At 52.6% G+C, this 27,425-nt stretch overlaps 2 protein-coding genes across 2 annotated transcripts; one reads left to right on the forward strand and one right to left on the reverse strand.

The window, feature by feature from the left end:
- Positions 1-7,247: 7,247 nt before the first annotated feature.
- On the forward strand, positions 7,248-14,584 carry CD300E (CD300e molecule). Its single transcript, XM_036268333.1, is given in 5 exon segments — positions 7,248-7,283; positions 7,973-8,084; positions 10,493-10,840; positions 13,083-13,194; positions 14,230-14,584. Coding segments are annotated over 5 exon segments (963 nt in total).
- A 4,624-nt stretch (positions 14,585-19,208) lies between these two features.
- Positions 19,209-25,096, reverse strand: LOC118634757 (CMRF35-like molecule 5). The gene is made up of 4 exons (XM_036269502.1): positions 24,939-25,096; positions 23,347-23,679; positions 22,135-22,282; positions 19,209-20,189 (listed from the first exon to the last, which is right to left on the reverse strand). Exons 1-4 carry the CDS (start codon positions 25,009-25,011, stop codon positions 20,069-20,071), a joined length of 675 nt encoding a protein of 224 aa, XP_036125395.1. The 5' UTR covers positions 25,012-25,096; the 3' UTR covers positions 19,209-20,068.
- Positions 25,097-27,425: the final 2,329 nt, after the last annotated feature.

The following is a 27,425-nucleotide window of genomic DNA, read 5'->3' on the forward strand; positions in this document are numbered from 1 at the left end:
AGGAGAGGACATGATAAAATCATCTGCATTATTCCAGAGATGATGAATTCCAACTGTCCTTGCATAGCGCACTTTAAAAAGTTTTATTTTGAAGCAATTTTTGGTAATATAGCTTTTTTTTTTTTTTTGGTAGTTTGCGATGAACTTTCTATTCATCAACTCATTTAACTCTCACCACTACTCTGTGGAGGAAACGCAATGTTGACACTTTTGACCCCATTCTATAGATGAAAAAAACAGAGGCTCAGAGGTTATTTGACCTGCCCAGGGTCATGCAGCAAGTGAATGGCAGAGCTTGAGACTAGAATTCAAGGGTTTTGGTTCCCAATTTAGTGCTCTTTCCAACTGCTTGAGGTCAGGGGCTATTGACGGAAGTGAAGGGACCAGTGGCAGTGGGCGGGGTGGTGAAGACAGCATCTGGGGGTGGGGGATGCACAGACAAGGGTGCTCCGGTGGTGGTGGCAGGTTATGAATGAGGATGGGCAAGAGTCACTAGTTTTCAGTCTGGGCGTGGTGAGTGGTCTCAGTTTAACGGACGTCACCATGCTTCCAGGCAGAACTTGGCTTTGACAGTTGACAATTCAGCTTTGATTCTCATTTCATCGAATGTTTGCTCACCTAAACCCCAGGTCCTGTGCTAGAGAAAAAGGGGTAAGAGTTACTCTCACAGCCGGAGAATTTTATTGCTGGCAGTGATGGCAATATTTCACCACATCCCCATCCCCCAAGAGATGGATTTATAAGCCAGGTTTCCTTCTGCAGAGGGAAATCTTGCTGACATGATAATTGGTTATTTTCACCTACCAGGTGGAAAGATCTGTTCTGAAGACCCGGTGATCAGTCTGAACATTGCTTGATGAAAACAGATTAGTCTTCAGAAACGGGCGCTATCACAGGTAGCCTATGTCCCGCTGAGCCCGTCTGCTGGGTTTTTCTATTGTGTGTTTTGCTCATCTCAGTGATCGGCTGTCACTTCTTGTTGGAGGGACACGAACACATTGTTAGTCCTAAGTATTTTTCCAGGGCTTTATCCGGATTCTTAGACACCCTCATCCTGTTATCCCAGCCTATGACTCAGAGATAGCGCCTGAGGGTGAGAAACACGTGGGCTCTGGAATCTGGTGTCCGGCGTTTGAGTGCCAACCCTGTCGCTCGTGATAACTCCCGTCACTTCTTTTTTTGTAACTGGGGCAGAAGCTGTTCCCAGGGAAGTGCCCGGGAGTGCTCTTGGCCATGGACACTCAGAGAGGTGAGTATGAGGATCGCCCCAGCACAGACTGTGATGGCGACTCATCAGATGTCTGCGTTACTGGGGGAAGAACAGACAAAACGTGAGAGCAGGACGTGCTGGGAACGGTGCATCCGTCAGGAGGAATGACCGGGGAAACCACAGGACTGGGATGTTCAGCTGAAAAAGCAGCTGCATGTTAGAGGAGGAGAGGATACAAAACAAAGACAAATAAAATAGAAGCAAGTGGGGCTACAGTCACAGGCTGAGGTTTGTGATCCGTTGGGCTCTATGCATCTGAGGCCCAGCACCGCATAAGGAAATGACCCTGGCAGTGGGCCAGGGTCACAGGGCCGAGGGGAGGCTTGAGTGAGACGACGTGGGTAGAGCCCAGGATGGGCCTCAGGCAGACGCTCAGCATCACTGCAGCTCTTGCTCCTCACCTTTCCTACCACTGTGCGTGCTGCAGCTCAGTGCTGCTGGTGCGACATCAGGAGGCCACTCGGCCTCACCGTAAGCCGTGAAGAAATCATGGTGTTGCACAGTGAGCGACGAGCCTCGTCTCTTGGTAATGATTCCCTTTGTTATTCCTTTTTTTAAAAAATTGATTTTGAGGGAGAGAGGAAGGGAGAGGGAGAGAGAGATAGAAACATGGATGAGAGAACATCGACTGGCCGCCTCCTGCATGCCCCGCACTGGGGATCGGGCCCACAACCTGGGCATATGTCCTGACTCGGAATTGAACCGGCAACTTCTTGGTGCATGAGTCGATGCTCAACCACTGAGCCACACCGGCCAGTCCTTTTGTCATTACTTTTATGAAATAGGAGTTCATAGAACAGAACTCTGTATCCGTGAGTTAAGAATCCTTCAGTTTATAGATGGAGACACAAGGACCTGGGTTTTGGGGTTTAGCCATTCTAGGGGCTGTGGAATGGCATCTCACTGGGGGGATTTTTGGGAGGTACATTTAAAAATTCAATTTAAAGGAACATTTATATGTTAATACTTTATGTATGTTACTACCGTATGTGGCAAATAAAACATATCCGACGATTAAAGTTAGCGATGACACCAGAGATCTATTAGCTAGGAAAGCAGATAGGGTGAGGGTGGGTCTGTACGTGCGGATGGCGAAATCGGGAGATTCTGATCTTGTGAGCAGAGGCGATCTCTTACAGACCTATGTGCCTGTTTCCCGTTCTTTTTAAAAAACATTGTGATAAGATAGACATAACAGAAAAGTTACCGCGTGAGCCGCTTTGAGGCTGCAGCTCAGCGGCTTGAGTACGTTCGCGTGTGTGTGCAGCCTGCCCCACCGTTCTCACGTGGTCTGGCATTTCTCCGGTGACGGTGGCGCCGAAGCCCTTCCGCATGCCTCCGTTTACACCTTTGGCCTACTTTTTTGGAGGTGGGGGAGGGTATTTTATTTTATATCCTCACCCGAGGATATTTTTCCATTTATTTTCAGATAGAGTAGCAGGGAGGGAGAGAGAGAGAGAGACACATGGATTGGTTGCCTCCCACACGACCCCGACCAGGGCTGGGGACCCAACTGCAACCGAGGTACGTGCCCTTGACCAGAATCGAACCTGAAACTCTTTGGTTGGGGCGGGGAGGGGGGCGGGGGGAGGCGGCACTCTAACCACTGAGCTAAACCCGCCAGAGCTCCTGGACCTATTTTTTTTTTTTTTTTATCCTCACCCGAGGACATTTTTCCATTTTTTTGTTCAGATAGAGTGGGAAGGAGAGAGAGGAAGAGAGAGAGAAACATCGACGTGAAAGGGACACACCGAGTGGCTGCCACCCGCACGACCAACCAGGGCTGGGGGCAAACTGCAACCGAGGTACATGCCCTTAGTGGGAACCGAACCCGGGTCTCCCTGGACCGCAGGCCGACTCTGTAACCGCTGAGCCAAACTGGCCAGGACTCTTGGACCTATTTTTAAAAATTGAGTTGCTTGCCGTTTTATTAGTAAGTTGTAAGAGTTCTTTAAATATTCTAAAAGTCCTGTGGCTAACGGTCGTGGCGAGATGCGTGTGTTGCGTATCTTTTCCCCCAGCCTTGGGCCTGCCTCTCGTTTTCTAAATGATGTCTCTTACTGAACAGAACATTTTATCTTAATTTATTTTTCCTTTATTGATTTTAGAGAGAGAGGAAGGAAGAGGGAGAGAGAGAGAAACATCGATGAGAGAGAACATCGATTGGCCACCTCCCACATGTCCCCCACTGGGGGTCGGACCCACAACCTGGGCATGTGCCCCGACTGGGAATTGAACCGGCGACCTCTTGGTGCAGGGTCAACGCTCAGCCACTGAGCCACACCAGCCGGGCTTGAACAGAACATTTAAATTTTGTTGAAATCCCATCTGTAATTTATGCCGGTGTCTTTTGTGTCTGAAGAAAACAGTTGCCTAGTTCAAGGTTGCAAAGATATTCTCTTAAGCTTTTCTGTTAAAAGCCTTATGGATCTGGCTCTTATTTGTTTAGGTTCATGACCATTTTAAAATTAATTTTAATTAATTGGTGTCTATATAATGAGGAGAGGTCAAGGTTCATTTTTCCCACGTGGATATTTATTTTTTCTGGCATGGTTTGTCCTTTTCCATCGGACTCCTTGGTGTCTTGGTCGAACCTCAATTGGATGTGTATGTCGGTTCCTTTCCGGACTCTCTCTACGGTTCCAGTGACCTGTTCGTCCAGCCTTGCCCGTAGGTTTAGGGGACACCGCACTCTCTGTCTTGCGGCCTCCTGACCAATGACCACAGGCAGCCTTGAGCTGCTTTCGGGCCTGCCTCTCACCATTGTTTACACCCCTCAGTTTTCTGGGACACTCACCCTCATGCATGTGTGAGCTCACACCGAAACTTCTGTGGAATCTAGGAACTGAAACTGCGGGCCAGATTTAGAAGGCACGGTGCAGTGTGGGGCCGTTTCTCAGACCCGCTGGTTCTGAGATCCTCCTGCTTTCCCATCTGTCTCATTTGCCATTGTGGCCGGCTCCCCGTGGGGAACTTCGCCACGTCCCGTCCCCTGGTTCTCTTCTTCTCATACACTCAATTTCTTGGTTTTCTTCATCGACGCCTCTTCCTGGACCAACCCCTCAAACGCCAAGGCCCCGTCTCCTTGCTCTGCAGGCGAGATTCTCTCCGGCATCCTTGCGGTTCTGATGCACCCTCACGTTGGAGAATATTCTCCTCCCACACTGTCTCATCAATTCTGCTGGTGTCACTAAGTTCCTCTGGCAGACTCTCCGATCAATGTGTCTACCTGCCACCTGCCTCGGACCTCGACCTGGAGCTCTTTCCATGACTGTCCCTAAAGCTTCTCCAACGCCCGTGCGTCGGCCCAAACTTCTCATTTCCTGCTCAGTCTGCTCCCCCCCGCTTCCCTAGCCCAGTTCACGGTGTCCCCCACGCCAAAGCTAGACGCCCTTGATTATTTGGGGCTCCTTATTCTCCACCTCCAGTGGATCAAAAATCTTAGCAATTCTACCTTTATTTAGTGGCTCTCACATTTTTCTTGCTTTGTTAATTCTCACATCCACGCTCATGGTTCAGCTTTTTATTACCAGACTCTCCTCTTTGCAGTTCATCCCACATATCCCTGCAGGAGAAACCTCTTTTCAAAGCTCGAACTGTTCAAGGCTCCTTTGCTAAGGGTGCTACCTGTCACTTCCAGGGTAAAGTTCAATGTCCTCCGTGAGCCATACCTGTGCTGGCCCCTGTAACTTTATCACTCCCCACCCCCACGGCATCCTGTGCTCCGCCACAACGAACTGATCCAGCCCCGACCTTCTCTTTCTGATTTCTTCTAAGCAATTGGTCTGGCTGTAAAAATCTTTTCCTCTCCTAAGACCTCGTTCCAGCATCACCTCCTCCGGGAAGCTCCCCTGAACTGTCCAGTCACAGCTGGTCACACCCCTCCTCCGGGATCACTCGATCACATGGTGTTACGGGTGGTTGCCTGCCGGATTTCAAGTCCCACCGGGGGCTGCCCTGTTGATCTTTGTGTTCCCCAGCCTTGGTGCGGGTCGGTTGAATTGGTGCTGAGTGAGGCACACTGCAAGAATACATATTTCCATCGGCATTTCTTTGTTGCTACACAAATCAAAGCCCCGTCTCTTGGTTGTTCTTTGACAAGCAGGTGGGATATAACAATAACGGGTCTGCTTTCCACAAATTTCACTTTGAACTTGAAGTGAGTTATGCAATGAATTACAGCAGCAAAAGAAAACATTCTTGGCCCAAATAAATAAATAAATAAGAAGAGACCTTCACTGGGGGATGTTCTGTGAATGACCCAAAAATAGATTGCAGATGGAAAAGCAGCTTTCAAACAAATTTCCAATGAAAAAAATTATGTGTCTACTTCCAAGAATTAGTGTTAGCATTTTTAATAAAGGCAATAACCATATCGATAATGATTTAGACATACATTTCAAGGTTTAACTGATTTTGTTTCATACTATTATTGCCTTTAAACCACATCTTCCTCAAATGCAAATCCTTTGGGTTGATTTCTCAGTTGGGTGGAGCGCTGAGTCATTTTTATAAAAATACAATTTACATGGATAGTGTCCTTTAAAGTTCTGGCGTTTTCAAAATGCCTCTTTTTCTCTATGAGGTTTAACATTTGTGGGCTTTGATTTTTTTCTCTCTCAAAATCCCATAGACATTATTCCATTGTGTGTGTGTGTGTGTATTCAACTGCATTTAGTATATAAGGTACATACATATATGCATTTAATTGTAAAATATATCATACCTAGAGAAGACTGCACATAACACACATGTGTAGCTTGCAGAATAATTTCAAAGCAATGTTTATACCACTACCAAAGGAGCCAAGAAATAGAATGTTGTCAGTGCCCATGTGCTTGGTTGGGTCTAGGGCTCAACCTATCTACCACATTTCATTACATGTGGTGAAAGAGAAAAGGTAAGTCGTATCTTACAGCAACAGTTAGAAATGGCAGATGGCTGGGCAGGGAGTTCTAAAAGATAACGAAGTGGCCCCAGCCAGTGTGGCTCAGCGGTGAGAGCGTCAGCCCGAAGACTGAGGAGTCACAAGTTCGATTCCGGTCAAGGGCACGTATCTCGGTTGAGGTTTGGTTCCAGCCCTGGTCAGGGTTGTGTGGGAGCAACCAGGGAATGTGTCTCTCTCACATTGATGCTTCTCTCTCTCTCCCTCCCACTCTATCTGCAGATAAATGGAAAAATATCCTTGGGTGAGGATTAAAAAATAATAATAATAAAAAATAAAAGATAGTGCCCTGGCCAGTTTGGCTCAGCGGTTAGAGCGTTGGCCTGCAGTCCACAGAGACCCAGGTTCGGATCCCGCTAAGAGCACGTACCTCGGTTGCAGTTTGTCCCCGGCCCTGGTTGGGTTGTGTGGGTGGCAGCCACTCGATGTGTCCCTTTCACGTCGATGTTTCTTTCTCTCTCTCTTTCGCTCTCTCCCTCCCACTCTATCTGAACAAAAAATGAAAAAAATGTCCTTGGGTAAGAATAAAAAAGAAATAAAAGGTAATGAAGTTTAAGACCATGGATATGGACCTCTGGGGAAAGAGACAACCACCGATGGGATCATCACTGGGTTATATTGCAGGCACCTGTGTCTTGGAGAAGCATATACTCCGGCATGTAAGCGGACTGCAGGGCGCATGCAGCTGGCCGAGAGACCAGCTGAGAAGCGATTTTAAACGTCCAGGACTATTCTAGAGACATTTAGCATCTACTGAGCGGTTGCTATATCCCAGATCCTGTGCCAAGCACCTTCCTTGCGCTCACGCAGCCATTCCTATGAGGTAAGGATGGTCACTGTCACTCTGCTTGAGGAGGACACCGGGGAGAGGCTCGCTTAGCAACACGCCCACGGGCACATGGTTAGTAAATGATGGAGATGGGACTTGAGTCTGGGCTCAAATTTATGTTCTTAACCAACACCCTTATACTGAATTAGACTAGTAGTGTACAACCAGGAGGACGTTCCCCTTGGGAAGTCCAAAAATCGGGTATGGTGCCCAGGAAGGGCATTAGGTTTGATGAAGAGGTATGAGGTCATTCGCATGGAGGTAATAGTTGAGAGACACATAGTGGGGTCCTCACCCCAGATATATGTGTTTTTTAACCCTCACCTGAGGACTTTTTTTTTTTTTTTTCATTTATCTTGAGATAGAGCAGGAGGGAGGGAGGGAGGGAGAGAAAGAGAGAAACATCGATGTGAGAGAGACACACCTAGTGGTTGCCACCCACATGACTCCAATAGGGGTCGGGGACAAACTGCAACCGTGATACAAGCCCTTGGTGGGAACCGAACCCGGGACTCTCTGGTCTGCAGGCCGACACTCCAGCCAGGGCACCAGCCCAGATATTTAAGTGGGGGTGTCTTATGATGCAAAAGTGACCAGCCGGAGAGAGGGGCACTGATTAGATCAAGGAACAGTCTCAGGCAGGAAGAAGAGACAGTCAGGGACACAGGGTCTCCTCGGGTGAGGGTTTCACATATTGGGATTGACTTGCATGAAGGCTCAGGGTGTGGCCCAAACATTATATTGTCACCAAGTAGGGGAAAAACCAGCAGATTTTTCTTGTGCATAGTTTAATTTCTGACATGTCTCTTTCCCTCTTCCCCTTTCTCTAATAAGTCTTCAAATTGGGAAGCAGCTTAGAGGTGAAAAAGGAAGTAGATGACACAGAAGCACGGAGGAAACTCGAACAAGTACAGGGTGAGCGACCCAGATTGTGTTGCAAACATCTGGATTCCAGCCAGGACTTGGATTTGCTGGGGACAGCAGCCAGGGATAGAGGACCATGTGGCTGTCTCCAGCTCTGCTCCTCCTCTGCCTCCCAGGTGAGCGGGCGGGGGCTTGGGGAGCCTTCTGTTACAGGGGCGGGAAAGAAGGTGGAAGGTATGCGCTGGATTCCAGCCAGAGGCAAAGTGACGGCAGAAATGGGAAGGACCCATCCATCCAGCCACCTGTATATTCTTCTATGCATTTAAACATTCACCCACAGCCCTGGCCGGTTTGGCTCAGCGGTTAGAGCGTCGGCCTGCGGTCCGGAGAGACCCGGGTTTGGTCCCCACTAAGGGCACGTACCTCTGTTGCAGTTTGTCCCCGGCCCTGGTTGGTCGTGCGGGTGGCAGCCACTCGATGTGTCCCTTCACGTCGATGTTTCTCTCTCTCCCTTCCTCTCTCTCCCTCCCACTCTATCAGTACAAAAAATGGAGGAATGTCCTCGGGTGAGGATAAAAAAAAAAAGCAAAACAAAAAACAAAAAAAAACACATTCACCCACAGATCCTGCATACACTTCCTGAGCACAGCTGTGTGCCAGGAGGGGTCCAGACGTTGTAATCAAGAGCACCTTGTGCACCCAGGGGCTCATGTTTGAGTGAGGAAGTCAAGTAATTATGACACAGCTTGGAACTTGTTATAGGTGAGACTCATTCTCATGGTGACGAGAGTGGGCATCGGGGACCCCTAACTCTGCTGTTGGAAGGATGCGAGTCTCCACCAGGGTGTCGCCTGACATTGGTCTGGAAGAAGGAGTGGAGAGGAGAACAGTTTAAGCGAAAGTGTGCGCTAGGAGAGATCGTGCAGACTTCAGGGGTGGCCATGGTTCTGTTTTGTTGAAGTTTAGTTGCAAGGGGTTGGAAGATTCGTTAGAGAGAGTTAATGGAGGGCCTGAAACACCATCCTCAGCATCCACCTTACATTTTTTTTTTTTTAGAGTCAAGGTGTGGTGAGCAAGTAAATAAAGTTGTCTGTCAAAGGCTGGACTTTCAGAGGACAAACTCTTACAAAAGACATTCTAAATGCGTGAGGGCACCACCCCCCCCCATGGCAAGTAGGTTCAGGATAAAAAGGAGAGGAAATTCTTCATGTCTGTAGAATAGTTGTCATGGTTGGGTTCCCTAACAAAGCGTAGCACCCGCCCTGCACAATGACAGACTCTTCCAGAAAAGCAGGTGGAAAGGCAGAGAGTGAAGAGAAACTAGCTGGGTAACCCTGACCCTGCGTGGCTTCTGGTAAGGGGAATGAGTGAGTGGACTGGCTGATCTTCAGGGTGTCCCCCAAACCTCACAATCCAGTCTTAGACTCAAAAAGACATTTAAGAGATGCATTTCAGTACACATGGGAGGTGCTGGGAATGTCCTCCAAGATGACGATGATGACCGTGGATGGAACTTTGTGCATCACCATAATGGATGAAACGGGAAGCCAGAGGGCTGGTGGCCGAGCCCGCTTGCCGGCTCAGGAGAGCCGATGAGGAGTGTGTTTCCCCAGCTCCACGTTCAGCGACCCCATGTGGTTAGCCTGAATCAGTCACGGGGGAGCGCCGACGCCGGGAAACGGGCAGACACGACAACTCGGGGCTTCTCTCCCGGAGCCCCTCAGAGAGCTGGTTGTCCAGCATGTCACTGCTTGCTTAAATGACATACAGTGACCTAAATGCCCTTGCTGGGTGCGGGGAACCAATGACGGAAAACACTTCCACCCTCCGGGGGCGGCTGGCTGACTCCCCCCACCCCTCAGACTCCTCCAGGGTACTCTGCAGCTGGGGCTCAGATCAAAACCTCAAAGCCCCCTGAAAAGAGTTACATTTCTGGTCTCCTTTTTCATCCCAGCTCCTGGCTCAGCCCCCTCCTATCTTTGCAGACTGTGGGGGCTATGATTTCAGCTGGTCAGCTCAGGCCCCAAATCTGCATCAGGAAGCCCAATAGGGGCTCCCTGGGACCCGGCCTTTCTCAACAGCCAGGTGTAAGGCAGACAGAGTGTGTTGAGCCTCCCTGGAGAGTAGTCAGAGCAGAAATGTATCTTCCCTCCCTCCAGGACACATGGGAAGGGGAGTAAACAGACATGAACTCTTAAAGAACAAGTCCGAGTTGCAGAAAGCCTAGACTGCAGAGACCTCACTCCAAAGGGGAGTGTTTGGATACATGGCCAAGTATCACACCTGGCAGAGGCTGCGGGCTCAGGACAGGGAAGGACAGCCAGCTCTCTCTCCCGTCCAGGGGACAGGGCTACTTCGTGTTTCCTGGCTCCCAGAACACAGGTCTCTACTCCTCTCGCTGACTGAAGTCTCTAGACCCTCTAGCCTAGGTCCTACAATTAGGTGTCCCTACAGGTCCCAATCCCCAAGCCCAGCCCCGTCCATACCTCCCTGGCAACTTCCCCCCTGGGCTCTCAGGCAGATGCTGCTGCCATTACTGGGGTCCATCAGGGTGAAGTCTTGAGACGTGGTTTTTGTTTTCTAGGCTGTTTGTCCCTGACGGGCCCCCGCTTTGTGACGGGCACCGCAGGGGACTCCCTGACCATACGCTGTTGGTACGAGAATTATTATAAGGGGTATAATAAATACTGGTGCCAAGGACAGTACGACACAGACTGTGACAAGATTGTGGAGACCAAGGGAAAAGAACAAGAAGAGAGAAATGGCCGTGTGTCCATCAGAGACAACGCTGATGACCTCACTGTCACAGTGACCATGAGCAACCTCAGTGCAGCTGATGCTGGATCCTACTGGTGTAAAATTCAGAAAGTGTGGATCCTGGATGCCTGGTCCCGTGACCCCTCGTTCCAGGTTCAGGTGTCTGTTTCCCCAGGTAAGAGTTCCCCTCATAGAAGATGACTGGATGTGGCGACAAGAACAGGGCTATACTGAATCATGTCTCTGGGTCCTACCTTGTACTCAGTCTCAGTAAGTTGGGGGAGGCTGTGATGTGGGCAGGGGGAGAGGGGGCTGATCCTTCAGCCTGGGCGTGGGTCGGGGTCTCACCTCTTTGTTGGGAAGACCCTCCATGCTGTGCCAAGACTACTTCCACCAAGCCCTTCAGAAACCTGTGTCAAAGGAAATACACTCTTTATACATATATCTTCAGTTTGCTCACAAGACTTCCCCTCCACCACGTTGTCCTAAAACGGGCCTCTCGCCTCTCGTTGCAAGACGTAGGCTTTCTGCGTGGAAGGTCCTATCCCCTGCCCCCCGTAGGCCACGGGGCCGTGAAGCTGTGTCCACACTCTCCCAGGTCCTCATCACAACTTCCAACCTATTACTTTCCCGCCTGCTTCCTTTATGATTTGTGTCTCGTGGTCCACCCTCTACCTTTCCTTGACATGGCCACCTGGTGACTTCCAGGTTACACCTCCACATTCACCGGAGACCTGGCAGCTTCTCCACCCCAACCCCCGTCATTAGGAAGCTTTAGTGAATAACTTGGCAAACGCCACTGTCTCAGGGCCCATGACCTTCTCGACTTCCGTGGCCTGCATGGCCACTCTGTCTCAGAATCCTACCCCACGACAGCATTCCCATCTCATCACCCCGAACTGGTCCACCCCAAACGTCCAGACCCTGTTCTCATTCCTCACACATCCTACTTCCTAACAACCTTCCACTTATCCGTCCTCCTGTAGTCTCAGCCCCGTTGTCCCCATTCTCAACCTCACATGCACCCCAGGCCTTTGACCCTTCTCCCTGTTCTCCCAATTTATTGCCACCCCGCCCCGCCCTGATCCCCAGCCTCCCAAGCCAGTTCCAACCCTCATGGTAGACAATATATTTTTTCTCTCTCTTCTTCCCCCCCGTTTTTTTTGTTCAGATAGAGTGGAAGGGAGAGAGAGGAAGAGAGAGAGAGAGAAACATTGACGTGAAAGGGACACATCGAGTGGCTGCCATCCACACGACCAACCAGGGCCGGGGACAAACTGCAACCTAGGCACGTGCCCCCAGCGGGAACTGAACCCGGGTCTCTCTGGACCGCAGGCCGACACTCTCACCGCTGAGCCAAACTGGCCAGGGCTATATATTTTTTCTCTTGACCTCAACTTTCTGCCACTGTTTCCCTAGCTACCCTTCAAAATCCTCATCCCTGAATCCATCCTGAAATTAGGGTGACCAACCATTGGGGTTTGCCCAGAATTGAGAGGATCCTTGGGGTGTGGGGCTTTGGTAGCAGTAGAAAAGTCCCAGGCAGACCTAAAACCTCCCTGCTCCAGGACTGCTGGAAAAAAGTCACCATGTTCAGGGTGTCTAGTATCACCCTTCCATTCTGCTGCCACACGGGGTATCAGACTGAGCTCCCTCAATCTCTGTCCTTCTTCACCAGCAAACTCCCCTGCAGCCTCACCCGTTCTCCCCTCTTCCCCTTTTAGGTTGAGGGCAAAGCTTTCTCCTCCAGACCAAGAGCAATCATCCTGCGGCTGGCTCCTCCCCCGTGGCTCCTCGCCTCCCCGGCCCCTGGAGCCAAGTTCCCTCTTGGCTGTCGGTATCCTTTCTCCATCCACGAGCTACACCTTCCCCCATCCTCGGCCTCCTCCTCCTCACTGCTCTTTACCTCGACCTATAAACATGCTCATGTCTCCTACTCTCAAGCCATCTCGAAACCCTGCAGCCTCCCCCATGCGCCCCTGCGTCTCCTCTCCCTGCATCTGCTTCCCGGAGGTGGGTGCGGTGCGCTTCCTCCTTGGCTCCTGCTGGAGTTCCCGCACCCGGGGGAGTTGCACCCCAGCGCCCAGCACTTTCCACTGCAGCGAGTGTTCAGGGGTCCCTGCCTCTCCCTGAGGGCAGGGGTGCTGCCACATCCATCAGAAATTCCCCAACAGCAAGGACCCCAAAGGCTGCGGATGGGTAAAACTGAGCCTGTGTGGGGTCATCTGTGAAGGGCTGAGCCTCTGGGACAACTGCTTTTTGGGGACCCCGTGAAGTTAGTGTAGAGTGGCCTGGGTCTGGCTACAGGCTATCGCTTGAGCCCCTCCAGATTCAAGATGTCATTGATAAAGATTCAAACAGGTGCTCAGTGCCCGGCCCGGGAGACAGCGATGCCTGACGTGTGGTTTTATCTCCAGCACCTCGCACTACCACAGTACAGACCACGTGTCCAAGCACACCTCCCACGTCCCCGGCGGTGATCGCTGAGCAGAACTGCAGCACCAGCCAAGCGTGTACCCACTGTCCAGGGTAAGGGCCCGGGCCTGGAGGCCATGGAGGAGGAGGGACCCTTGTGGGACCCCGGGGTGAGGGCTGGCAGCACACCATGTCCTTTTTCCTCCGTGTCTGTGGGGTTTCCCTCCAACTCTGGCCCTGATTTTTACGTTCTCTAAGTCTACATGGGGATTCTGAGTGGAAAATGTCGCTTGTTCTGTGAATACCGTCCCCCTGGGGCAGCTGTAAGGACACAGGCAGAGGCTGCTTTCAGGTGGCCGTGCGTCCCTTCTCCATCCCCGCCAGTCCCTCTCCTTCCCCACTCGGTCCCGGACCTGGAGTCCCGATTCTCTGGTCCCTAACCCGGCTCGCGTCCAGAGGTCTTTGCTCCCGGAGACACTGCTCCCTGCCAGGAACTGCGCCTGGGTCTGTGGGGAGAGGGGCCCGCTCCAGGCTGGAGTTTGGACCTAGTCCCCTCCTCCCGAAGATACTAAAGAAGGGCTGGGCTGCCGCTTCCTGACCCTGCTCTGAGGGACAGGGCTCTACAGTATGGGGTTCAAGCTGCCATTGATAACGGGAAACAGGGGCAAAGGGACAGAGAGAGAACAGGACGCGCTCAGGAAAGCAGGAGCAGCCCGGGCCCTCCCCTCTCTTTTCTCCACCCCCTTCCAATGAGACTCCCGAGAGGTGGCAGGGGTCCCAGAGAGGGGCCCTGCAGCGCTCCCTTCTAAATTTAATTCCGAGCCTGGCCGGTGTGGCTCAGTGGTTGAGTGTCGACCCAGGCACCAAGAGGTCACCTGTTCGATTCCCGGTCAGGGCACATGCCCAGGGTGTGGGCCTGATCCCCGGGCAGGGCATGGGGCATGTTGGAGGCGGCCAGTCGATGTTCTTTCTCATCGATGTTTCTCTCTCTCTCTCTCCCTAAAAAATCAATAAAGGAAAAATTTTTAAAAAAATATTAATTCCGAGTTATTTGGACTCTAGAACCAGGGCACCGGGAGAAGCAGGGACAAAGCATCCTGAGGCCTCCCCTGAAGGGGCAGTTCATTTGTGTCACTGTGTCCCCCACAGGGTTCTGCTCTGCACTGTCTACTTCCTGTTCCCGATCGGCCTGAAGCTACCCCTGCTCCTGAGCATGCTCGGAGCTGTCCTCTGGGTGAGCAGGTGTCAGAGGGGCTCCGGAGAGACGGAGTCAGCCTGACCAGGGGACTCCTCCACGCTGTGCCCCAGCTCCAGGAAGCCCTGTCCGGGAACTCAGCCCTGCAGACGGGACAAGAGAGACCTGCGGACTGCACTCCGGGGCAGGGAGGGGGGGCCGTGCCTGGAAGCTGGGGGACTCCAGCCTCCTGGGGGAATTGTTCCTGTGCCTCGGGGAGGTCTGGACCTCAGAGAACACTCACTCTGGTCCCCAAGTGGGGAAAAATGAGCCTCCAGGCCCCTGTGTGGGGTCCTCCTGTCTCCTTCCCAGATCCTCTAGTCCCGCGCCCCTGTGCCCTCCTCCCAGTAAAAGTATTCTCTGGAAGTTGCACGCTCAGGAGCCTGGCTCTTCACTCTTCTCTGTTGCACAAAAGCTTCACTCGGTGTCCCCCAGGGCAGTAACCACCTCGGGGAGAAGGGGGACAACCCCGGGGGAGCTTGGCCCAGACAGCATGCCCACGAAGCTGCCCACTGTCTTGCACACTCAGGGTTCCTTCCCATCTTCTGACAGCTCTTGGGTCTCACCGGGCTTCAACCCCCTTGTGTCTCTGTGACCAGGGAATGTGTGATTGGGCTCAGTACGTCTTTGCCTGGGGTGGCCATGGCTAAGCAATTTCCAGTTCAAGCTCTGGGGTCAGTTGGCACAGACGTAGGAAAAGGAGGCAGAGGGGGTCCTTAATATCTCTCCTGGAACTCAGCACCCGGGGAGGTCTCCTGTGCGCAGCGCTGGTGGGGAGCCCAGCTTCACCCCCTGTAGGAGACGTCTGGCTGGGGACACCTGTTGACCGTAAATCTTTTCCGAGGGAGAGGCAGGCAGAGTTGTCTAAAGATAGGGTAGAGAGAAAAATAATTAAAAAACAAAAAACAAACAAAGAAACAAAAAAGATAGGGTAGAGGACACAGAAGTGGGGGAATAGTTCACCACTTGGATGGCATGATGCCACAGCTACCACTGGGCTTCCCAGCCCAGGAAAGGGCTCAGGTGGTCTTTGGATGCTTATCTGTTGCTCCCTCCCTGAAGTCTGCAGGGACAAGTTACACAGTCTGCACAAGCAGCATCACCGTCTCCCGCCAGCTCCTGGCATCTGGACCAGCCCTGCTCCGAGCGGTCCCAGTGCTGAGTTGTCAGGCAGGAATGTCCCGTTCAACACCCGAGCCCTGGTGTGGACCCCATGAGGGCGGGGTCATTCATGGCACCTCAAGGAGAAATTCAATCTAATGAGGCATATATTCGTCATATCAATAAAACACACAGTGCGGTGCAGAAACGCAATGATGGCAGGAGAGGAGTATTACGCTGCACTTTATTTAAAAAGATAAGCTTGTATCCGGCCGGTGTGGCTCAGTGGATTGAGTGTCGTCCCATGGACTGAGAGGTCTGGGTTTAATTTCTGGCCAGGGCACATGTCCAGGTTGTGGGCTTGATCTCCAGTAGGGGACATTCAGGAGGCAGTCATTTGATGTTTCTCTTTCACATTGATGTTTATATTTCTCTCTCCCTTCCTCTTGCTCTAAAAAAATCAATAACAACATATTAAAAAATTAACAAAAAGATAAACTCGCAAGTGAGTACACACTGGTGGGACTGGTAAGTGCCACAGAGAGCCACAGGCAAGTTGCCTCCGGAGGGGAAGCATTAGTCAGCTGGGCGGGTCTGGGAGAGATGTCTAGGGATGATGGCGAAGGAAATGCAGGATTTCAGCTGAGGAGGGGTGAGCGGGGAGCAGGGAGAGGCAGCCACTCATAGAAGACCCACCAGCAAATGGAGTGTGCTGAGTGTCTCGGCGTGGGGTGTGCCTGAGACTCCGGTGGAGTGACATTTCCGCGTGGCAGTGCAGGCGGAGCTAACCCAGGACAGCCAAGGGCGGGCGTGTGGCAGAGATGTAGGCCCAGCTCTTACTTGCGATTTGATTTGAGACACTTGGATGGATTTGAGCAGGTCAAAACAGGACCACAGGGGTGTCTCAGACGTGTAGGGTCCTCTGAAAGAAAGCGTGACTGTGGAGGGCTCAGACTTAGCAGACCAGAAGCACGGAGCATCATTTACAGAAACGGGGAAGGCAGGAGCCGGCTTGGGTGTAGCAGAGCTCAGCTGTCTCTGTGTGACTGGGGTTAACAAGCGGGGCAGTCTAGCAGGGAGCGAAAGTCGTGGGTTAGCAGGGTGTTGACGCTGGGGAGAAGAGTATGGAGAGGTTAATTGTACCCCGAGGAGAGGTGAAATCTTCGAGAAACGTTCAGTACCAAGGACAGAGGATTTGGAGACCCAGCAGTTAAGAACCAGGCATTTGGGGTTCTATGTTTTCTTCCTCTGATCTATGAGTCTATTCCTCCTCTAATATCACGTTGTCTGGATTGCTCTCTCTCTCTCTCTCTCTCTCTCTCTCTCTCTCTCTGTGTGTGTGTGTGTGTGTGTGTGTGTGTCTTAACATCAGGTTGAGCAATTCTTTCATAAGAGTACAGTACAGGCAAAGAATTCCTCCCTCTTTATTCTCTTCTAAAATGGTCTTAGGTATTTTAGTTCCTTTGCCTTTCTGAATACATTTTAAAGTAAGCTTGTCTTTAGCTACCAAAAAATCTTGTTGGGGGTTTGATAGGAATTGTGTTAAAGTTCTAGACCAATATTGTGAAATGGAAATCTTTACTATGTTGAATCGCCTTCCAATCCACAAACGTGGTGCAGCTCTGTTTATTTAAATATTCTTTGACTTCCCCCATCAGCGTTTGGTAATTTTTTTAGCATAAAAATGTTGCTCATGTTCTGGTCTATTTATACCTAGGTACTTCTTTTTTTTCGGGGGAGCAACTGTGAATAGTATTGTGTTTTTCATTTTGGTTTCTAGATGCTTATTGGCAGTATCTAGAAATACGATGTGTGTGTATGTCTTGATCTTGTGTCCTGTGTCCTTGTAAACTCACGTATCAGTTCTAGTTGTCTTTTGGTAGATTCCTTGGGATCTTCTGCTTAGACAATTTATGTCATTTGCAAAAAAGACGCTTTTATGCATTCTTTTCTAATGCATATACATTAATGGTGTCCTGGAGGCTCCAGAGAGCCCCTAGAAGGTTTTAAACACTCGGATGGTGGTTGGGAGCACGTGGCATCATGGGCCCACTGTTTTCAGGCACTTCTACATTTTTTAAGGATAATTTTATTTTAAAAAATTAAAAATTAAATCCTCACCTGAGGATATTTTTCCATTTATCTTTAGATAGAGAGTGTGTGGGGGGGAAAACATCAATGTGAGAGAGACACATCAATTGGTTGCCTCCTGAACCAGGGTTGGGGACGAATCGCAACTGAGGTATGTGCCCTTGGCCAGAATCGAACCCGGGGCCCTTTGGTCCATGGGCCGACACTCTCACTGCTGAGCCAAACTGGCCGGGGCAGGCATTTCTACTTTTAAAAGAGAAGCCAGAAGTGAAATTCCCCGTGTCTAACTATACCCATCTAACTCCATTAAAGAAATTGTGGTCAAAACAAAGCATATTGTGAGTCCCTGCAGGTCGTGGTGCGGGATGGGACTCCTGTGTGAAGCTGGGCAATCGCAGAGCATCGTTGAGCCTGCCCAGAGTTTATGTCGGGGCCATATGGCGCCCTCAGCAGGCTTAGGAACTGACCTTCTCGGTGCACAGATGGACCTGCGGGGATGCCGTGTGGGCAGCCCCCGGCTGGCGCAGCACAGACCCAGCTCTGCCACCTGACCTTGTGACTGGGGACCCGGGGTCTCGCCCCTTCAGGTCTCCTTGTTCTCATATGTGACATGAAGGTGCTAGGTTCAGACGTGCATGTAGCAGCTTTAAAACATGGATGAAGACTCCTTGACGCTCCTCCTATTAAGAGTGGGGCTTATGTGCCTTCCCTGAAGTGCGTGGGCTGGGGCTGCTCCACCCCAGGGACACAGCAGCTTCTCCACACTTTCTCCGGACCGTAGGCTGACGCTCTAACCGCTGAGCCAAACCGGCCAGGGCTCCACACTTTCTCCAGCATCCTCTTCCTAAGGGATTTGTGCAGATACTTTCTTTTTCTGAAAATCTTCCCCATCCCACGAAATTTTAACAACAAAGATAGACTGTATATATGTTAATGTTTTGTATACGTGTGTGTGTCTGTGTTTTTATATAAACACAGATATTCATCTATTTGTGTTCTGTATGTAGAGAGTGAATTTTTTCACCCTGGGAATGCCGGCTAGAGCATGGCGAGACGGATCCTGTATGACTTCCAAGGAACCATGAAGGGACCTGCGCTCCTTGCTTGGTGTCCTGACCCCTTGGCGAGTCGCCTGTCCTTGGAGGCCACCAATGTAGATGCAGGGACATTTCAAAGTGCCGCCCCATAAGTCATGTATTAATTACAGGGGGGAAAAGCATAACTTCAGTGAATTTTGACAAAGCTCTAATCATATACCCACCACCCCACTGTATCTTGGTTGAGATGACAACAACCCAGGTGTTTACCCTTATATTATTATTATTTTTTCTCCTCACTCGAGGACATTTTTGCATTCATCTTCAGATAGAGCGGGAGGGAGAGAGGGAGGAAGAGAGAGAGAGAAACATCGACGTGAAAGGGACACATCGAGTGGCTGCCACCCACATGACCAACCAGGGCCGGGGATAAACTGCAACCGAGGTATATGCCCTTAGCGGGAACCGAACCCGGGTCTCTCCGGACCGCAGGCCGACGCTCTAACCGCTGAGCCAAACCGGCCAGGGCTACCCTTAAAAACACTCATTAAACCAAACTTAGCACATGAAGACTTTGTAATTTTTGAGGTCTAAATACACCTCAATAATCCCTTTCCTAAAATAGAAAAAATAACATTTAAAAAGTTCTCTTAAAAGGCCCACGCTTGTTTAGCTCACTTCCAGCCATCAAGTCGAGTCTGCATCTTCTCGTGGGGACCGGGTGGGGGCGTCGGTCCGGCCGCGACCTCTCAGGGGATAGAAAGGTGTCGTCCAGTGCTCTCCACTCTAACCTCCCCAGCTCCCAGATACATTCTGGGAGGTCGATCTGACCTGGTGCTTGGTTCAGAGTCCCTGTCCCCCTCTGGCGTGTCCGGAGACAGCGCGGCGAGCAAGGCGGTCTCAGAGCCGGGAACTCTGTGGATTTCAGACGAAGCACACAGCGCGGACGTATGGGAGCTGAGCTGGGCGATGGGCCAGCCCTGCTGTGAGCGGCTGCGTTCAGGTGTTTCTCCAGGAGGCAGTGACGTGACAGAAGGGGAATCAGCAGACCTTGGTGCACCTGCCTCGGGCGGGAGGGGGTCTTTGACCTTGCAGACACACTCTGAAGTTTCTGGGTTTAATTCAGCTTTTGTGCTTATTGGTTGGTCTGGAATCTTGACTCCACCATTAGCTGGAGCCCTAGACAGTGTCACGGTCCGGAATCTTGGTCAGAGGCCCTGGAAAGAGGCAGCAAGAGGACCCGCACAGAGAAGACGGCAGGTGCTCCGAGGCCTGTGCAAGAGGAAACCACCACCTCTTTTCCTTTCTCTGCTCCTCCGGTGGAGACCAGGGTTCGGAGCTGTGCCGAGCGGGGAGGGAGCCGACTGCGTTCCCGAGTCTGGGACGGGGGAGTCCTTACTGCAGCCGGGACCCTCGTCTTCGCTGACTCTGCAGTCACTGCCCGTGCCCTGGTAAGAGGTCAGGAGGTTCTGCAGCCCGATGCGAGGTGTCGATGGCGTGGGAGCTGCAGTTCTGCTCAGACTGACTATTTCCCCTGGGAGTCTCCCTGCTGTCTGCTCAGCCACAGCAGGCTCAGCAGCAGACTCACAAGCAGGGGCACCTTTACGGAGGTCAGGAGCACCAGGTGGATGTTGCACAGCACGAACCTGTACAGGAGCATGGCCACGGGGTGAGACTCCTGGAGCGGCTCCCGGCCCTCTCCCTCACCCCACACCCCCAGCAGCACAGACCGGCCGGGCAGGCAAGCCTCGGTCCCTGCCCTGGCCCGGGGGCCCTCCGAGAGGCTCAGTCATGCTGCCCAGAGGCTAAACCGTCAGGGGTCTCCCTGCTGGCTCAGTCCTGGGTCCACAGTTCACTGTCAGCTCGTCTGTAGTCCAGCCAGGCTTAAAGGTTTGCCCTCTCCTGTCCTTTGTATTCTATTCTTCTTGCACCTTGTAGCTCCCTTTGTAAATTCTGCTCATCTTTCAAGCCCAGATCTTTGAAGCAGAGGAAGACCCCAACCCCCATAAACCTGGCCTTCTCTGCTGGGCTCTGATCCCCATCCGAGAGCACACCCGAGATGCACCTTATCCCATACAGTGGACATGTGGTCTGGTTAGACTACTGGGGCCTGGGCTCCTATCAGTGTATGAGAATCAGATTCCCCTCGTCCTATCCCCTCTGCTAGGACCCACGCCCCGCAGGCCACCCTTGTCCTGTCCCGCAGCCTGGCTTGAGCAGGGTGAGTCATGCGATGTCACCAACAGTTTTCTGGAGGGAGAGAGGCAGCTGCACGGCACACCCTAAAAATACCCAGTGTGATCTCTTCGCAAATCCCACCCCTTGCTGCATGCATCTCTCTCCCCACCGAGCGTTCTCTCCTGCTTCTCCGGCCTCCGTGAAAGTCCTGCGTTCTGCGGCCTCGGTCAACAAACAAGAGCCATCCAAACAGCCACGGGCAGGACAGAGCCGGCTCACGAGGCAGGTGCCCCCAAGCACCTCACCTCTATCGGGCTCATCACTGAACAAACTGTCTGGCGGGGTTCAGGCTCCACAAAACAGGACCCTCGAGAAAGGAAGGGCGATGGGTTGGAGCAGGGCAGTGAACCGATGGAGGGTGATTCTGAAAGGCTGGACCCAGGGAGACCACGGACCTGGACCCTGGACGTCATGTGATGGGGTGAATCGGGGGCGGGAGGTGTTTGCCCTCTGATGGAAGGACTCGTTGAGTGTCCTTCGGGCACCTCTGAAGGGAGTGAACTTCAGGGTGATGGTCCCGGCTTCCCACTCCTTGCTGCCGTCTCCCCAGCACTTGGGGAGAGAAGAGCTGGAGTCATGAAACATGTCCAGCCGCGACTGTGGCCGGCAGAACAACGATCCCCAAAGATGCCCTGACCCCCAGAACGTCTGAATAGGTTATGTTCCCTGGCCAGGGGAATTCAGCCTGCAAATGGACTTAAAATCACCCATCAGCTGACTCAGGGATGGGGAGATTATCCTGGGTTATCTGAGCGGATCCCGGGTAACCACCAGGGTCTTTCCAGGGAAAGATGGACGTAGGGGAGTCACGTTAGAGCAGTGCTACGCGAGAAAGACTCAGCCGCTAACTGCTGGCTTGGGAGATGGCAGGGGCCACGGGCCCAGGAATGTGGGTGGTCTCTAAAAGCTGGACGAGTCGGGAACGGTTCTCCCCTAGACTCTCCAGAGGAGCTCAGTTCCGTCAACACCGTGATGTGAGCCCAGTGAGACTCATTTCAGACACCTGGTCTCCAGAACTATAAGATAATAAATGTTTTAAGCCACCAAGTTGGCACTCACAAGACACGAATACAGTAGTGCACTTGAGGCTGAACCCCGCTACACTTCCTTTGGCTTCTTAGGGGGTGGGAGCCAGAGGGGGCCAGAGCCCGCAGCCTAGCTGGGAACTTGGTTTCGGTTCCACGCGGCGTGGGGAGCTCTTTAAGGACGCAGAGGTCAAAAGGAGGCCAGGGGGGCACGGTGCGGACTGCTGTTTCTCCTCTGCACAGGAGACGCGGCGGCTGAGTGAGCTTCCCTGGGGAAGCAGTTTAGGGTAGCAGTGGGGAGGGTCTGCGGGGGCCCAGCTCTGCTCACCTGATGAGTGAACCGGTCAGAGCCACACTGCTGTTGCCGATCTGGGTTACTGGAGGCGAGGGGGCCAGACTGGCCAGTGCGGGCGTGGTCTCAGGTGCAGCCGGGTACGTCGTCTCAGGGGCAGCCGGGTACGTTGTCACAGGTTTAGCTGTTTAGGTGACAGAAGCAGTCAAGTTTGCTGTCTGCCTGTATGCTTAATGGGATCGGAGCTGGGTAGTTTCCCTGATTCCCAAAGTGGACACAGGCTAGGGCTCTGTGGGGCGGGGGCTACACCTGACTCTCCAGGTCTCTACTCCAGGGAGGCCCTGGTGCCTCGGGGCAGGTGTGGCTGAGCCCAGAGTCTCTCCAAGGCTCGGAGGCAGCTGGGGAGGTCCCTGCACCAGGGTGAATACTTTCCTTCTGCTACTAATGAGTTCAGAGACCCTTGCCCCCTCTGCTCTTAATATCTATCTATCTATCTATCTATCTATCTATCTATCTATCTATCTATCTAAAATATATATACATATATGTGTGTGTGTATATATATATACATTTTTTTTTTTTTTTTTTAGAGAGAAAGGAAGGAGAGGGAGAGAGAGAAACATCAATCAGTTGCCTCCCATATGGGTCCCCACCAGGGACCAAACCTGAAACCCGGGTATGTGCCCCAACTGGGAAGGGAGCCAGTGACATTTCAGTGCACGAGATGATGCTCAATCAGCTGAGCCACGCTGGCCGGCGCTCCTTTGCTCTTACGGAGCCGGAGGAGGGAGAGGTAGAAAGAGAGAGGGGTCGGGGAGAGGGCCACTTGTCCTGTAGCCGAGACAATCGGGTAATGGCTTTCTAGCACCCGCCCTGCCCTGCACAGCTGACAAGGGCCCTGGTCAGGCTGGGGCTGCTCTGAGGGTGGACGGAATGCCCAAAAGACCGGGAAAAGAGGACCTGCCTTCCCTGGACGAGCCTGTGCAAGTCGCGTGTGTCCTTCCCCTCGGCCCCGGTACAATAGATGGAGACGCACGGAGGCCGCGCCTTGCTCTTTGGGTCTTCCCAGACTCTTGGTGCCCACCCCATCACGTGCACGCACACGTGGGCCCACACAGACATAGGCGCACGCACACGCACACGCACGCACATGTGCAGTCTCCTCTCCACTGTCGGTGCAGACAGGGAAAGTTCTGCATTCTCCATGGGTCCGTCCAGGCCTCTGAGCACAGGAGGGGCAGTTCCTACCTGGGCCAACGAGCACGCGAACTTGGTGACCCAGGTCTGTCCCGGACCTCTCGATGCCGCACCAGTAGAAGCCCTCGTCTCTTCTCCGGAGCTTCTCTACCGTCACGGCGAACGCACGTGCAGAGTGGTCGTCCTTGATGGCCACGCGGTCGCCCTGCACCCTTTGCTCCGACCCGCTGGTCTCAAGCAGGATTTCGCAGGAACTCCAGGCCTCTCCGAGGCACCACCACTTCTTGTAGGATTCATACCCTGGGTCATAGTGACACCAAATGGTCACCGAGTCCCTTTCTGAACCGCTCACTGACCTCGGACCAGAGATAGAGGAGACACAGCCTGCAAAACAGAAATCCAACCCAGTCCATCTCCTTCCTGGGCCCAGGGCTGACGGGCTTCCTTCGGCACCTCCCTGGGGGCCACCAGGAGCCTCTGCCCCCTGCCCTAGGCTCTCAAATCCCCACCTCCAGTTCGTCCCTTGATCTCCCGCACTATTTCTTTGCTGTCCCCTCTCTTGCAAAGGTCTCCTTTGGGCTCCAATCTGCCCACTACAGAGGCCTCTGGTCACTCCCCACGCCCTGTTTGGGAAATTCTCCCCTCCTTGACCGCCTCCTTCCCCACCACCCACAGTCCACGGGTTTATTTCTGAATCTAGAGCTGAGAGGTAGGCATCTTGGCCTCCTCCGTCCCCCGCACCCTGACACTGCACCCACACACCTCACATCTCACCCTCTGACTCTACACATGGGGTAAAGTAGCAGGAACTGAACACACACACTCATGCACACACACTCGCACATTCACACATACTCACACACAAACTTTTTCCCTTTTACCCTAAAAATCATACTCTTTGTGTCTCCAGACCTTTGCAGAAGCTGCTCCCTCTGACCGGAGCATTCTCTCCTCTGCTTGAAGGAATCGAAGCCTTACCCCCATCTCTCAAGGCTCAGCTCAAGTGTCGTCATTTCTCAGGCTCTGGCTTCTGCAGCCAACACGGCCTCCTGATGCTGCCACACCACGGTGTCCCTTACTCCGTCACGGCACTGACCACACCACACAGCGGTCTGGCCTTTGGCTCATCCGGAGCAGAACCTCAGGCAGGCAGATGAGTGGGCTGGAGCGACAGTCAGACAGCCTGTCCACCTGGCCTCCATCCTGTCCCCTCCCCGAACCTGAGCACCTCACTGAAGGCTTCTGAGTTCTAGCCACACGCCACACCAGCTGCTGAGACTTAACACAATCCAGACCCCTGAGCCCACCCTGGCTGAGTGGGTCGGAGCTGGAGCCCCAGCGTCTGTGACCCCAAAACTTCCCCGACACGGTTCGCCCCTGAGCGCGTCCACCTGCTCGTGCAGCACGGCCAGGCTGAGCATCGCTGTCCGGAAAGAGGCACTCAGGTTCCCTGTGCTTTTCTGTTGCTTCCCGGCACCTGACGGAGCACCTGGGAGACAGCAGCAACTTGCTTTTCATTGAAGTGTCAGGGTGATGAGATGGCCCTGCCATCCCCCTCGACGTGTCCCTGTCCCTCAGGACAGACCCTCTGGTTCCCTGCCCTGCCTCAGTCATTCTGGTTCCTAAACCCCAGCCCCACTCACCTGGGACAACGAGAAGGAGCAGAGGTGGGAGCAGCCACATGGTCCTGCTGCCAGGTTCGGTCCCTGTCACCATGAAACCCCAGTGTCCACCCGGGACTTGAACAAAGGAGCCCAGAGGCAAACTGCCTTCGATGTGTGTAAATCATTGTGTCTGTCTCTCTCCTCTACTTCCCGTATGTCCTGTCTTCAGTCACTTCCTCATTGCATCCCGTAGGAGGAATGCTGAGTCGTCATCTACGTGTGTGGCTGATGTGTCTTCAGTGATTGGGGGGAAGCCAAGCGTCCAGGCCCGGCCCGGGTTCCCCTTGCGGGCGTGAGTGTGAGGAGCTGAGCAGGTGGCTGCCAGCAACAGGGGCAGGACGTCAGTGGGCCGCGGGCAGGAGCTCAGAGCTGGCTCCCGGGAGTGAGGGACATGCGCTGGATGTGCCCTGGGGGACGGACGAGCATTCAGGGGGACACCCCGTCTGGCTGGAGGCACAGCCCACCCTCAGGACAGCGTCCTCCCAGGGCCTGAGTCACTCTCAAGCCGACACAGGCTTGGGGACAGTGGCAGACACAGGCTTGGGGACAGTCGCAGACACAGGCTTGGGGACAGTAGCAGACACAGGCTTGGGGACAGTCGCAGACACAGGCTTGGGGACAGTAGCAGACACAGGCTTAGGGACAGTATAGGGCAGGAGGAGTGGTCTTGCCCTCAGCCTCACTGTGTCCAGGAGGCTCCCCCCCACATCTGTGCATATGGCGCTGGCTGTGGGCTCCCGGCAAACCCACTGCGCCGTGGACTCTGCTTATTCTTATGAGCTGCTGGGGACCGTCCTCACCTCCCTCTTCCTCCAGAACTTCCCCTCCCTCCTCCTCTCACCTGTCCCTGTCCTTCTTCTTGGTCTCACCCCTATACCCACCACATCTCCTGGAGTCCGCCCTGGGACCCCTGGAGCCTCTCCCGCCTCTCTGACATCACCTCCACGCACAGGCCCGTCACAAACACACCTGCCCCCACCCCCAGCTCCCAGATCAGCTCTCGGCCCTCACTGACAATGCCTATTGGCTCTTTTGTAGCCTCGAACATGCTCAAAAGGACATTCTCTGTCATCTTTACTCAAATCAATCTGTCATTATGTTGGTCACAGGTCCAGGGCCCCCACTCCGGCCTGCCCTGTGTGATCAGCCTTCCTAGGATGAAGCCCACGGGTGTCCTTCCTGCCACCTGTCACCCCGAGGACCTTGCTGGGTGGGGGCTTGGAGGCAGAGGGCGGGAAGGGGGTGTTGGGCCCGTTCTGGGGAGGACGTGTGCGGGTGGGAGAGGCGGCGCATCTGAGTTGGTGCTTGTTTGAGGGTGAGCCTTCTCCCGGGGCTGGGAGTGCAGGTGATCAGTGTCTGCAGCCAGCAACCCAGGCAGGGTGCGGGGCGGGGCCGCGGGCATCGCTGGCTCCTCCCTAGCTCCCTTTCTGAACAGTTATTAAGGTATAACTGGGCTGAAATGAATCACATACATTTAACGTGTACAGTTTGACTTTTTTTCTTCTTCTTTTAAAATTATCCTTTCATGCAGTAAAATCCGTTTGGTTGTGGAGTTCAAACGCAAGCATCATTTCATGGAACCGCCACGAGACACATACCAAACAACTTCGTCACTTACCCTAAAAGATCTTTACCTGTAGATCATTTCTGTATGGCAGGCAGCCAAGCCGTGAGGTTAGACGGCACCTGCGGCACCTGCCGATCCGGCCCCTGTGGAAGGCACCTCCAAAGTTAGCTCCGCTTTCCCAGCCTTTGCGGTGCTGTTCAGATCTAACCCGGGAGCGCCACCCAGTGGCCGCTCTGTGACCTGAGCGGTGATCTCCCGCCCAAGTTTTCAGTCTTGGGTGTTCTCTTCAGGGTGTGGTCAGGCAGGCACAGCTGGGGGTTAGCCTGGGAGTTCCAGGGTCCCTTTCTTTTCTTCTTATTTTAAAAAATAGTTTTTTATTTTCAATTACAGTTGATGTACAAATATATTATATTATATTATATTATATTATATTATATTATATTATATTATATTATATTATATTATATTATGTTTCAGGTATATAACCCAGTGATTAGACATTTATATAACTTCTGAAGCAATTACCCTGATAAATCTAGAAGCCATCTGACACCATTCATAGTTATTACAATATTATTGACTATATTCCTCATGCTATAGCTTACATGCTTGTGTCTGTTCTGTAATCACCAATCTGTACTTCTTAATCCCTTCATCTTTTTTACCCATATTCCCCAACCCCCTCCCATCGGGCGACCAGCAAAACGTTCTCTGTACCTATGAGTCTGTTTCTATTCCCCTTGTTCATTTATTTTCTTTTTAAAATTCCACATATGTGTGAAATCACATGGCATTCGTCTTTCTTTGTCTGACTTATTAAACTCAGCAAAATACCCTCCAGGTCCATCCATGCTGTTGCAGACGGCAAGGTTTCATTCTCTTTCGTGGCTGGGTATATT

This window comes from Molossus molossus, unplaced genomic scaffold (genome assembly GCF_014108415.1).
Source record: "Molossus molossus isolate mMolMol1 unplaced genomic scaffold, mMolMol1.p scaffold_m16_p_19, whole genome shotgun sequence".
NCBI classification, from domain to species: Eukaryota; Metazoa; Chordata; class Mammalia; order Chiroptera; family Molossidae; genus Molossus; species Molossus molossus.

Coding starts and splice junctions, on each gene's coding strand:
- LOC118634757 (XM_036269502.1), bottom strand. CDS start 25,011: ATGGTGACAGGGACCGAACCTGGCAGCAGGACCATGTGGCTGCTCCCA. Junction 23,680..24,938: donor GCTCCTTCTCGTTGTCCCAG/GTGAGTGGGGCT, acceptor TCTGTTTTGCAG/GCTGTGTCTCCTCTATCTCT. Junction 22,283..23,346: donor TCGCGTGCTCGTTGGCCCAG/GTAGGAACTGCC, acceptor TCACCTAAACAG/CTAAACCTGTGACAACGTAC.